General features: G+C 43.6%; 1 protein-coding gene across 8 annotated transcripts in view; it reads right to left on the bottom strand.

Annotated features, from left to right (window-relative positions):
* MSANTD2 (Myb/SANT DNA binding domain containing 2) overlaps window positions 1-12,909 on the bottom strand; it is a 32,258-nt gene extending 19,349 nt beyond the window's left edge. For 2 of the 8 annotated variants that reach the window (XM_041771348.1, XM_041771347.1), the window contains exon 1: window positions 12,126-12,906. In XM_041771348.1, the coding sequence (XP_041627282.1) occupies window positions 12,126-12,887 (762 nt within the window). In that variant the 5' untranslated portion in view covers window positions 12,888-12,906. Of the gene's footprint in view, window positions 1-11,883; window positions 11,898-12,125 lie in introns of all 8 variants that reach the window. The other 6 variants (XM_041771343.1, XM_041771346.1, XM_041771349.1 and 3 more) reach the window with 5 other exon arrangements.
* Between the last annotated feature and the right edge of the window lie 866 nt (window positions 12,910-13,775).

The following is a 13,775-nucleotide window of genomic DNA, read 5'->3' as shown; positions in this document are numbered from 1 at the left end:
GCCAAAAACTTACTTCCATTGTTAACATTTATAAAAGGTGGGCTGATGATTCATAAAGGGGGAACAGAAACAAGTGGTTAAGAGCATGGAGATAGACTGCTCAGTCTAACTTCACCACCTGCTAGCTCTGTGACATTAGATGAATTAATCTCACTGTGCCTCAATTTCTCCATCTGTTTGGTGGGGCTAATAACAGTACCTCCATCATAGATTTGTTGTGAGTGTTCAATGAAAAATGCAAACAGAGCACTTAAAACCGTGTCTACCTAATAGCTTGTACTCAATAAATGTTCATTATAACAAAAATGACAGTCACACCACATGGAGACCACTTATAAAGGTTAGTTTAAGTAAAGAAAGCCCCGAAATTTTATCACAAAGCACGTGGCAGGAACAACAAACTGTAGCAGTTAGTATCAGAATTTTGTCTGGAAGTAAGTTTCAACTAAACCACCTCATCTGATGTTAAAGGATTGCTAGCTTGATTTTCTCATTTTTAGTTTTATTGGCATGTAAAAGTAATTTAAAGTTATTTTTGATTACAAAGGAGATCTGTAAGTGTTATACCTAGATTTAGGTTTGTTACATATTAAGTAACATTGTTGTATAAACATGCTTTAGATTTTTCAAGTTTCAGAAACACCTGACTATACTAGTATAGCTCCTTTAACTTTTTGCTTCTATTTCCTCTTTATATATAAATGCCAATCATTTAACTATTTTCAAAGGTCTGTAGTCTTGGCAAGAATATGGTGACTAACACGGACATATAAAGAAAAGGGGAGAAAAGGAATCCTAACTAACCACAGGAATAGGCCTCACTAATTGGGCAACCTGCATATGAGAACCACTAGGCAGAGGGAACAGCATGAATCAAATAGTAAGTATGAATGACCCATAAATTTTCTTTGAGTTCAATAGGGGAAAAAGCATGTGGATCTCTCATTCCTGTTTTGGCGCATGGAAATTTACTGGAATTAAAATCATGGGGCACCTGGGTGGCTCAGTCAGTTAAGCATCCAATTCTTGGATTTGGTTCAGGTCCTGATCTCACCCCACTTTTGGCTCCATGTTCAGTGGGAGCCTGCTTGACTATTCTCTCCCTCTGCCACTTCCCTGCCCCCTTCCTCAAATAAATAAATAAATCTTAAAAAAAAAAATCAGATTCACCACTTCTTGAAAAATAACATGTCATAGGTATGTAATTAATCATGCTTCCATGAAGTTAAAATTTCCCCACTGATTTTTCTTAATTCTGTAATGTGGTTTACAAAGGAAAAAATATTATTTTATACTGTTCTAGAACAGGCACGACTCTGATCCCTCAAAGTCCAACTATTAACCATGTCTCCTAATCGCAAAAGAGAGAAGGGACATTACCTGATTATGCTGAAGACTAAACAGGGGTGCTCATTATCTAATTACTGAATGAATATTAACAATGTTGCACTTTGCTGCTTGATGGGGCAAACCTCAGTCACCTGAGTGGACATATCACAATAAAAAGGTATAATATAAAATCATGTAACTCTTTTTTAATAAAGAAAAGGCAAACTGAACCTCTATGGCTAACATACAATGAAAGATAAGAGCTCAAACATTCCCGGGCACCTGGCTGGCTTGGTCAGCAGAGCATGCGACTCCAGATCTCAGTGAGTTCAAGCCCCATGTTGGATGGGGAGCTTACTTAAGGGAAAAAATAAAGAGCTCAAATGTTATAAGGTCAATAAGACTGATATCTATTAATATCATATTTGAGTGGCCTTCTTTCTTTTGTGCTATTTGTTTTGAATTGCATATTTAAAATATCATATTGGTTTCTATTAGAATGTAAGCTCTTTGAAGGGAGGGTTTTTTTTTTTTTTTCGATTTTGTATTTCTAGCACCTAAATCAGTGCCTGGCATGCAGAAGCAGCTCAACGGATTTTTTACTAAACAAATGAATGAATGAATGAATAAAAATTCCCTAACACTTTATATGGTAATTGAGAGATCAAATATAAGGTTGAGGTTCTTTTTGACCTATCACACTCTTCTTTCTAAATCATAAATCAGCTCCTTCCATTTAGAGAAAGTATCTGTAAATTTAAAATAATAATAATAAAAGCAGTTTTTGAAGATATGAACTTTATTCTGGTTTTATTAGTATCAATTACAAACATAATTGACTTATTCAAATAAATGAAGAAATCTGAAGGTAGATATTAGAGAAACAATATTGTGAGTTTCAAAACTTCAGGCTATTACAACAAAATAGACTTACACAGGCTGAGAAAATGCAACTAGAAAACATATCTAAGTAAATAACTTCCATTCTACTGCATCAATTTGTATAGAATGAAGTATTACTTGGTAGCTCAAAATATGTAATTTATGAATATAGCCAAGAACACATATATAAAAATAAAATGATGGCTGTTTTTCCTAAAGTCTGAGAATAAACACAGGTTTGTATTTTACTAAGGAATAACAATACATCCCACTAAATGACAAGATAAAACTCACTTGATTAGTGCCGAGAGAAAAAAAAAAAAAGTTTTCCCACTGGCTCAAGGACTCTCAACTACAATAAGCTAAGAATTAAAACAGACTTAAATACATGCCTTTTTTCCAATATGCAGACATTTTCCAGTGATTCAGAACAGTAGGGGGAAGACTCCATATAGATTACAAACTCCAGATAATTTATAACATATGCATACCAGGCACAGATTCATTAAGCACTCATTCTGAACACTGAATAAAGTTTTTTTGCAATGGTCAATATCAGGCAGACAAACACACTGCATGGGCCCCACAACAGAAATAAGATTAGAGAGTACCTAATAATCACAGCAACCCTAACAATCGTTTAAAACTAAAGCTCTTTGTGGTACTGGTCTTTGTTTTTGACATTTTTCCTCCTATTTTGAAACCTTTTTGATACACAGATGTGACCTTCATAAAGGGGGGGAAATTGCTATTCTATCTGACATGAACATACTTCAGAGTGCCTGTATGACAATTAACATCTGAAATTAGAGACGTGACTTTTAGTCCTTGCCCTTTGGTAATGTTAGAAAAGAGGAAAAAATAAAACGGCAGGATCATTACTTCTGAAAATCATAGAGATCAGAATCCAAGAGACTCCAGAGTACATCCTAGAGGTAACATAGGACTGTGCTAAAATGGTGTTTTAGATGAGTTCTAGAACCAACTCTAAAAACTGAGGTTACGAAGCACTGTGACAATCTTTGAGGACTACAACAAAGAATCCTGTGTAAGTGGGTAGAAGCTGTGACCAGTTAAGATCTATCAAACCCTACAGATTAGAATTTTCAGATTCCCCAATCAACCCCTCCGATTTGGGTATATCTGAAATCTACTGTCTTGTTTTCATCGCACTTCTTGTTGAGCTTACTGCAAGAAGCCTCTGAATGGTCTTTGTGCTTCTAAGTCTCATCCTTTCCAACCCATTTCCACATCACAGCCAGTACTAAAACCTAACACTAACCATGTCCACTCCCCATCTTACAGCTCTTTGATGATTAGGGTAAAATCTAAACTCCTTGGTTCATCATCTCACCTCTTGTTTATGTCTCCTATCTCATTTCTTATCACTTCCCATCTCCTTCCACCTTCTTCTCTCAAACCCTAGGCTCAGGCTATCTAGAACTACATAGTATAAAACATTTTGCCAGAATGCCTGGGATACAACCTGTTCCAAATTATGATATTTCTGAAGTTCTGACACCTTAAATCTAAAAGAACACAATGACTGAAAAACCTTGATCTCACACCAATATCTTCTAATCTTTTATCTAACTGCAGGTTAGGGCCCATTAGTGGGTTGGGAAATCAATTTTAGTAGGTTATGACCACCTTTCTAAACTTGCCAAATGGGAGATGAAGAGACAAAGCATAGGGGGTCAAGAACTGTTGTGGGAAGAGGACCCAGGGGCAGAGAGAGGGAGGCTAGAGAGACAGCAGTTGAATGAGGAGCTGGTACAGGGTAGAGGGATGAGTACAGGGAGGAGCACTTGCAGACTGCCAGCGTGGGGGAGGCGGGTCAGCTGAGCCTGTGGGCACAGGGCACACATGGAATAACGGGGAGGCGTTGTGCTCCCCACCAGGTGTTGGCGTACATCAGTGGGGCCACATCAAGCAAATCTGGGGTATCCCTGGTCTACTCCATGCCCTCCCAGAATGTGTCCCTGCGGCTGCAGGGCCTCCGGAAGAAAGACTCTGGGTCCTACCGCTGCTCTGTGAATGTGCAAGACCATGAAGGCAAAAATAGGAGCCATGGCAGCAAAACTTTAGAACTCAGTGTGCTGGGTGAGTGTGAAGCACACTTTGCAAACCTTCCCCAGCCCCATGGGGGGCGGGGGGGGGGGGGCAGGCAGGTCTCTCTCCCAAATGGCAGAGTGTAGAGGTCAGAGGAGGGGTGTACAGGGAGCATTTTGGGGGTGGGGATGGCAGGGGTCTGTTTTTCCTTGGGTTTGAGTTTTTAACCCATCTCCCTGCTCTAGTTCCTCTAGCTCCTCCCTCCTGCCGCCTCCTGGGGGTGCCCCGCATGGGGACCAATGTGACCCTGAGCTGCCAGTCCCCAAGGAGTAAGCCAGCTGCCCAGTACTAGTGGGAGCGGGCACCCCCATCTGCCTTTGGCTCAGGGTGTGATCCTGGAGTCCCGGGATCGAGTCCCACATCGGGCTCCCTGCATGGAGCCTACTTCTCCCTCTGCCTATGTCTCTACCTCTCTCTCTCTCTCTCTCTGTCTCTCATGAGTAAATAAATAAAATCTTAAAAAAAAAAAAAAAAAAGATGCACTGCTCTGGTTTTTCTATATAAGAATGAAATATATAATAGATATCTGCACAACTACAATCCAACACTACAGAAAGGTTATTCATCAAAACATAAAATTGTCTAGAATTGGTATCCCACTCTACTGTTATTCCAAAACTACCTGCTCCACCCTTTTCTTGGTCCTTTAAGACACCAACTAGTCACTGGTAGATTCTAAGTCATACCTTCATCAAATGCCATGCGTGGCGTGACTTTTAAACAGCTTATCACTTATGAATTTTTTGGAACTACGGCGTTTAGGTGTTTTCAGTTTAGGATTCTTGAACAAAAAATATTTTACTGTATTTGTAGTTTTCAGTGTCTTAGGTTATGCTGTCTCTGGTCTTTTACCCCAACTGCTCATCTCTCTCTTCCTTCTCAGTCCAGTCCCACGTTACCTTCAAGATCTACCTCCTGAGAGGCTATGATCCCAAGATACCCTCCTGGGCCTTTGCTGTGTGCTTCTGAAGCACCATGAACATAATGTCAACATGCTACACAGACCTTGATCACAGTACTGTAATTGATGCTTTACTAATCTGCCACCATCGCTGGAAAGTGGACACTCAGTGGTAGATGGTACCCTGCTGCATTTCTAGGGCCTAACAGGCAAGGTACTCAAATATTTGTGTGTGAATAATAAAAAAAATATCAAGTCCTTATTTCAGACTTTAGTATTTGGAGAAACCCTATGATCAATCTGTCAATTGAATCTGATGAAAGGGAATGGGCAAGATCTCCAAATCCTCCCAAAGATTCTTGGACTTTAGCCAAGAGTTAAGCTCCACACCTTTCTCCTGTTTCCTAAGGGCAATGGAATCTAATGGCCCAGTCCCATTATATCTGCCAAGAAAGAAAGAAAGAGGCTCAGAGTTCTAAAGCAGTGGCCTCCTACTGGGATATCTCTACTCTTCCTTTAATGATTAATCAAGGCACCTTAAAACATTAGAGATTCCTGGCATTTCTTAGGTGTAAAGCTTGGCTTTTAATTTAGAATAACCAAAGCAAAATAGGCTAGTGATATTGTTTCTTTTAAATGTAAATGGAATATTGTCTGATTATCAACATTTTCAAGATGCACTTTGATAAAATCTACAGATATGAATTTTGCATGGATTTTTCAGATTCAGAGTACATTACTAAGTTTACAGCCAATCCTCAACCTGTTCATCTCATACTAGATTTACTATTTCCTATATCCTATTAACTTCCTGTAAACTTTCATATATAATGAAAAAATTGTAATGTCAGTTTTAAAATATTCAAGAGAGTACAAGAACTTGTTTGGGAGTACATAAACAAAGAAGCTCAAATACCGTTATTCCAAAGCTGTTCTGGCCAATAGCCAGTGGTTACATACATAGGACTATTTAAATTTAATTAAAATTAAATAAAATTTTAAAAATTTCATTTCACACAGTTACACTAGCCCCATTCAAGTGTTCAGTAACCAGCTATGGCTAGTGGTTATTGCACAGTGACAAATGGGCATACAGACAATAGGACACTCGTATCACAAGAAACTTCTATCAGATGTCATCATCCTAGAGAACCAAGAATATGACACTCTCTGCCCCAGCCAAACTGCAGTTACAGCACTTTATTCCTTGCACTAAAAGCTCTTCCTCCCTAGTACATGGACCATTTTTCCTGACTTCTATCAAGGTTCCTCTGACACAGGAATAAAGTGACAAGGAGGGCAAGAAAAGGGAACTTTGAGCTTCCCCTAAAAGTTTGAGTATGTAGCTATGAGAATTGTTTCATAAAACAGACTTCTTTAGGACTCGAAATAACTTTTTATGGACACTGTTCAATATAGTAGCCACTAGTCACATGTGGCATTTATAATTTAAAATTAAAATAATTAAAGGGGCGCCTGGGTAGTTCAGCTAAGCGTCTTAACTCTTAATGTCAGCTCAGGTCATGATCTCAGGGTGGGAAGACACAGTCCCATGCTGAGCTCTGCACCAAGCATGGAGCCTGCTTCTCCCTCTCCCTCTGTTCCTTCCCCCTCACTCTCTCTCTCTCTTGAGATTTCTGGGGGAATATCTCTTGAGATTCTTGGGGATTCCTGGGTGTCTCAGTGATTTAGCGCCTGCCTTCAGCCCAGGGCGTGATCCTGGAGTCCCGGGATCGAGTCCCGCATCAGGTTCCCTGCGTGGAGCCTGCTTCTCCCTCTGCTTGTGTCTCTGTCTCTCTCTCTCTGTCTCTCTCTCTGTGTCTCTCATGAATAAAATCTTTAAAAAAAAAATTAAAACAAAATTTAAAATTCAGTTCCTTGGGCACATTAACCACCACATTCCAACGTCTAAACAACTATAAGAGATTGGTGGCTGTCGCACTGAACTGTATTAGATATAGAACATTTCCATGATCACAGAAAGTTTTAGTAAACAGCACTCTTTGTACTATGTGCTTTCTAAACTCCCTTTTCCTTTTACACATCTTCTTCATGAAGGGTCCATAATAATTTCATTCCACTCTTCACTAGATTTCCCAAAATGCCAAGAAACAGACTTGGAAGCCTATTCATCCAAAGTTTTAACATGTGCTCATTAGACCCTTACCTCCTAAACTGAAAGACTCTACGTATATGGTCAATAGTCTAAGATGGTCTGGTCTTTTAAGACACACACCAGGCCTGTATCAGATTCACAAGCCGGCAAACATTCTGGAACACACAAGTTTCTGGGTGACAGTGGCGTGGCAATAACAGAAAAGGAATATCTAAAAAAAAAATGGGACCCAACAAACCTGACTAAATCCTCCTTACAAACTATTTGACTGGTATACCATATATCTTGGAAATCTTTCAGTGATAATACAGAGGGACCGTCTGGGCTGCAAACACCAAGAGAAAAGTCCTCAGAGATGGGTGGAGTCTGTTAAAATGCTTACACAGGAACAAAGGTAGCTAGGAGCTTCAGGCTCCAAGTCATCTTTATCCTATGGGTTCTCGCAAACAAATAATGACAAGGCTTGAGAGCTAAAATGAAAGACCAAATGTACTATATGTAATTTGTCTGTTAAAGTATGAAATTTATTCTACAGATTTTACCAATTACTGATGAATAAATCTAAGCAATATCCCTTAAAAAATAACCATTTTTGTTTGCTAGGCAGAAGGCTCCCGACCACGTTTAAATTTGATGAACAACCCATATTGGTCCAGCAAAGACAAGCTTTTTAGGTCATACAATCACCTTGCATTTCATCTCAAGGCAGAGCAAGAAGTACACATCTGTTTCAAAGACATAAAGCCAACTCTCAAGAGGCAAATTTTTGGAGAACACCCAAAAATCTGGGACTTGAGAATGAGTTTTGCAGTGCATCAGATTAACTGACTGAAGTGTGAATACAGCATCTGGCTCAGAAGTGAATGCTTTCATGAATGCCAAGTCTAGATGGATCTTTCAACTACTACAGTATGGACTGTGATGAGATCTTTCCCTCCTTTGAAGTCATCACACTTATTGTCTGCTTTAGTCATACGACACTTAATCAAATACTGCCATCACATACCATCCCTTGCGTTGGAGAGCTTTTTAACTCTTTGATGTGTGTACAGACTTCAACTGCCGTGTAAGCTCTGGAATGTATATTACAATTTTTTAATTCATCCTAACATCTAGCATACAGCCCTGCATATAGTAAGCAGTGATGTATCTGGTAGATGGAAACAGGGAAAAAAGGCCTTTAGGAGATAAGTCATACATGGACCAGACAGAAAATCACCTCACTATTTATCTGACTCTAAAATTAGACTGCAATTGTTAGTGGGCAAATTTTCTTCTGGCAAACAAACAAACAAACAAAAAAGCAAAACACTTCAGAACCAAACAATAATCTGTGGAGTGAGGCAGTCAGTCTCAAACACATCCATTTCATCCAACTGACTGAACAAATACCAATAATAGGACATGTCAGACTTTAAAATGAAACTCTTTACAGCAATAAACAAATGGTTCTATGTGACTTTAAGCTAAAATCCTATGCACTTAGAAATATATGTATTCACTTGGACAGTATTCAAAAATAGTACTCTGGTAGCAAAATCCAAGAGTCATTACTTAAGTTCAAAATTTAGAATTTTAGGGATCCCTGGGTGGCGCAGCGGTTTGGTGCCTGCCTTTGGCCCAGGGCGCGATCCTGGAGACCCGGCATCGAATCCCGCGTCGGGCTCCCGGTGCATGGAGCCTGCTTCTCCCTCTGCCTATGTCTCTGCCTCTCTCTCTCTCTGTGTGACTATCATAAATAAATAAAAATAAATAAATTTTTAAAAAATTTAGAATTTTAATAGGTAAGAAGTCTCAAACACAGTTCTGAAAAGGGAAGGGATGTGCTTTCAGTTTATTCAGAAAGGTGGCCAGGCTGGGCTAGCGGTCAGCTTTCTGATGCCTTCTTGTGATAAAGTGGAAGGCTGCTACATTAACATGCTGAAACTAGGATTGAGGGAAAGTTTCGTGAACAAAATCTAAGTTACTGTCTATCTCTTCCCTCCTTTCAAACTTAGAAGATACTATGGAGTTTTCATAATGGAGCTTTAATAAATATGTCAGCCAGAAATTTGACACATGATATCCCTTCCCTGTGAGCCTCTGACACAAGTCCACATTTAAGGGAGCACATTATCGTGCACAAGAAGTTCCTCATGGTCCACATCTTCCTGCACTGCTTTTCTCTTTTGTAAAATCTAAAGCAAAAAAGATTGAATTTTTTTTTTGCAGTTCTCATCAAGACAATAAAGTGAAAGAGATTTCTGAATTACAAATTCTAAATAGGTTTTCTGAAACTGGGATCTAAATATCTGTTTTCAGGGATTTGAGATTCTCTGAGAATTTTTTGAAGTTGTGTTTTTATTTTCATAAACATATTCTGGATTACTTGGACATCCACCTCAAAACTGTGTAAGGCTATGCTATGATCCCAGTGACAACATTTGCTTGTACGCTTAAGATCTCATTCATACTAAGTCTTCTGGACAGAGCTTAGCTTTCAATGCAAAATGTTTCAAATGGGGTTTCAAAACCTATGTCTTTGGATTAAAGTTTGAGGAACACTAATCTAGATTTCTATATGTTCCAAACTTCTCCTTCTAGACTTTATTTGGTAAATTTAGTAATCTCCAGTGTCTACTAGGTGCTAGGCACTAGAGATACAGCAATGAATAAAAGAAACCAGAACTTGCTCTACTGAGCCTATAATTCTGGCAGGAAAGACCGACATTAAGAAATCTGGTTCCTTGTTGGAAATCATTTAACAAGTAGAGAGTGTAACACACATACAGTTATCTGCCATCCTTGTCAACTACAACTGTTGATCACCATCAACATATTCTCAAAATATTCTAAGAACTTGAGGTCAATTTGGTCTTATCTGTTCAAAAATAGGTCTTATCTGTTCAAAAATTCTCTTTTAAAAATTCTTCAGAGACGCTCAATCTCCTTTCTTTGCTTTAGGTTATGGTTCTCATAACTGGACAAAGATGCAACCCAACTGGACAGATAGTTCCTGGTTATCTGAGAAACAATTTTATGGAAAGATTTAAATTCAGTGAGGTTTTGATAGCACATTTTTTCTGTTTGATTGGGAAATTTCTACGGACAAAAATCGATTAAGCTAAAATGGTTACAAATGCCTAAGTATGCTTCTAAAGTCAAGAAAAGTTCATGAGTGGATGCTAACCAACACAGTGCAAAAACTCCCCCAGAAATTTAACCTTGATGATCTTGCAATTGAATTTATAACTCTATTCTTTAATGCAACAATGAATGAGATTCAGAAGACAGTGGCTACTATTAGCTACTACTTTAGTCCTGTCTATAAACTGTGATTTTAATGACACTTTGTTAAGAGGAGAGAGGAAGAGGGGATACAAGAAAACCTATATGTTATCGAATAAACCAATTTTGTAATTGACAAATGAGTGCCGAATTCCTTGAACAACAGTTAGTAAGTCTGAAACATCTTAGTTTCTGGCCCAAATTTTTTAAGCAACATCGCCCCAGGATGAACATTACTTGAGCCAAGATCTCCTCAACTTTGGAGCCATCTCCAACTTTAGCGTGATTGCCTTTGTACTCACTGGGTTTTTTTAGCCCCCTTCCCTCCCTAGGGAGCTCAAAAAAAAAAAAAAAAAAAGTGCCATCCCTATCAGAAAAGAAGTACACAGATTAACTATGACTATCATTAACAAGAAGAAGTTCACTGACAACTGGGAGAAAGAATCCTAATACAACCTTTCAGCAGACACTATGATGAGGGAACTAGCTTACCCAAAAAAACAAAAACTTCCTAGCTGCCAATAATACAAATCGGAAAGCCTACATTAAAAGTCAATGGAAACAGCAAAAAGATAACCTGGCTGGTGATTTAAAAAAAAAAAAAAATGTCTAGCCCGAATTAAGCCTCTATATTTAAACATTCAGATAACACAGAGATAATGGCCAGATGCACACACTGAGAGCTTTACTCGTCACCACATCCGGCACAGTAACTACAGCAGGGGGAAAAGTGGCTTCCACGAAGGAGCTCGGTCAGAAACACAGCAGGGCCTCAAGCCAATCTAACTCTGGAGGCATCCACACTCCACAAATTCCAGACCGACCCGCAGGCAGGCTAACTTCCACTGCGCCCCGGACTCCGCGGTAACAATACGCTCTCTGGCTGCGATCGAGCCTTTCCAATTCTCCAAAGCATCTCGAGGCTTACTCGTCCTTCGAAGCTCAAGTTAGAAAGCAAGGCGACGGACACAAAGGCCAGTCGTCCAAAGCCGCTTTTCTGCAGGGCTCTGCACTGCCACTCGTTTGAAAATTCCTAAACTGGGGGCTCGCCGGCCCCCCCCCTCCTCTACCCCTTCCTCGATCCCGCCCCGGGCCAGTAAGCCTGGAACAAAGCGAGGGGCCCCGGGCGGTGGGGGCGAGAGGCGCCAGCCACACGGGGGCCGCCGCGCAGCGCACAATGAGCAAACTACCAACTTCGGAGGCGCAGGAACATCCTCAATTGGCAAGAAAGAGGGGCGGCGGCAGGCACGCCCAACTTCAAACTCAGGAAACCTACGGGCTGGCGGCCATCTGGGAAGAGAGAAAAAAAAAAAAGAAAAAAGAAAAAAAAGAAAAAAAGAAAAAAGCCCCCTTCCCAGGGAGAGAAGAAAAAGGCGGAGGAGATGCGAATCGCCCGCCCCCCCCCCCGCCCCGGGCCCCGGAGGGGAGCCCCGCGCTCGGACCGGCCCCCGCCCCCGAGGCCCGCTTCCCCGCCTTCTCTGCCTCTGGTTCGCTGCCCCAGGCCGGGCGGCCGGTTACCTTGATGCGCTCCCGGCACTGGGACGGGGTCCGCTCGTAGCCCAGCTCGGCCAGGGCCCGGGACACGCGCTCGTACATGGCTGGCCCCGGGGCCTTGCTGCCGAACACCGTGCCGGCTCCCTCCAGCTGCTGGTACCGCGCCTCCACCAGCCGCTCGTTGCCCCACACTGCGATGAGCGCGTTCGTCTCGGCCGGCGTCCACGACATGCCCCGGCAGGCGGCGGCGGCGGCTGCCGCGGCCCCGCCGCCGCCGCCGCCGGGGGAGAAGGAGACCGAGGACGAGGCGGCGCTGCGGCCCCCCAGCCCCAGCCCGAGACCCCCGGACGCCGCTGCCCCCGAGCCCGCCGCACTGCCCGGCCCGAGCGGGGAGGCACCCCGAGGCGTGGAAGGGTCGGACAGCGATGGATTCCCGTCGCTCAGGCCACCAGGAGAAGCCGGGGAGAGCACCTCCATCTTCGGGATTTTTAGCGGCGAGTTGGCGGGCAGCTCCGAGCCACAGGGCGCAGCCATCTTCCAAGCGGCCGCCGCTGCACCGCCCGGAAGTGACGCGCCCGCGCATCCGGCCGCCGCGGTCTCCGGGGCTGCCCCGGGGCCTGGCTCGCGGGTGGGCGGGCGGCTGCGGGCTCGCGCTGCCGGGCGGAGGCGGGCGGCTGCCGCCGGCCTGAGCCCGCGGGCCCTGCCGCGCCGCCCGCTCCTCTCCCGGGGCGGGGGGCGGGGGTGAGGCGCGCCGCAGCCCCGAGCCGAGGAGAAGGGCGGGGGCATGAGGGCGCTGGTGCGAAGAACAGATTGCAGCCTTCCCACTTCCTCTGCAATCTCAGCCCCCGGGAGGAGGGGGGCGGCCCGCGAGGGCCCCGGAGTTAAGGAGGACTTGACCGCTGGGCCCGCTCGCGCCGCCGGGTCCCGCCGCCCGGCCTCGCCCCGCGCCGGGCCGGCCCCGGGGTGCCGAGGCTGGCGTCCAGGGCGCACGCCGGGGGCACCCGCGGAGGGCGCATCCTGCCAGCGCCCCGGCCGGAGGAGCGCATTTCTGGGGGAGGCTTAAAAAAAAAAAAAAGAAAAGAAAAGAAAAGGCAGCGAGGACCAGGGTTAGACCTGGTAGCTGCGGCTTTGCGGGAAAGCCCTGCGCGCTGTTGGAACCGCAGCCGCGCTGCCTCCGGTTAGGCTCAGCTTTGCAGGGAGCCTGGGTGGGTGTGACCGTGTGCACGAAAATGAGGCGCCCTCGTCGCGTGTTGGAGTTTGCAGCTTAAATTCGCCTTTACGGACTCTGGAGGCCCGGCCCGGAAACTTACTTTCCAATAACCATTCCCCATCCTCCCTAATTTGGAAGTTGCCTCGTAACTGCATTTCACACTCTGGAGTGTAAGGAGATTGAAGACTCGGTTATGGCAGCTCCTGTGGCCCCTAGTAATTAGTGTATTAGCCGTACCTGAGTACCCCTCAAAGTGTTGCTTTTTTTTTTTTAAGATTTTATTTATTTATCGTGAGAGACACACAGAGAAAGAGAGAGGCAGAGACACAGGCAGAGGGAGAAGCAGGCTCCATGCAGGGAGCCCGACGTGGGACTCGATCTTGGGTCCCCAGGATCACGCCCTGGACTGGAGGCAGATGCTCAGGCGCTGGGCCACCCAGGCTGCCCTAAAATTATTTTTTCTT

Source organism: Vulpes lagopus, chromosome 10, assembly GCF_018345385.1.
Source record: "Vulpes lagopus strain Blue_001 chromosome 10, ASM1834538v1, whole genome shotgun sequence".
NCBI classification, from domain to species: domain Eukaryota; kingdom Metazoa; phylum Chordata; class Mammalia; order Carnivora; family Canidae; genus Vulpes; species Vulpes lagopus.
Note: the sequence above shows the minus strand (reverse complement) of the source record. Positions and strands in the feature narration are given on the sequence as shown.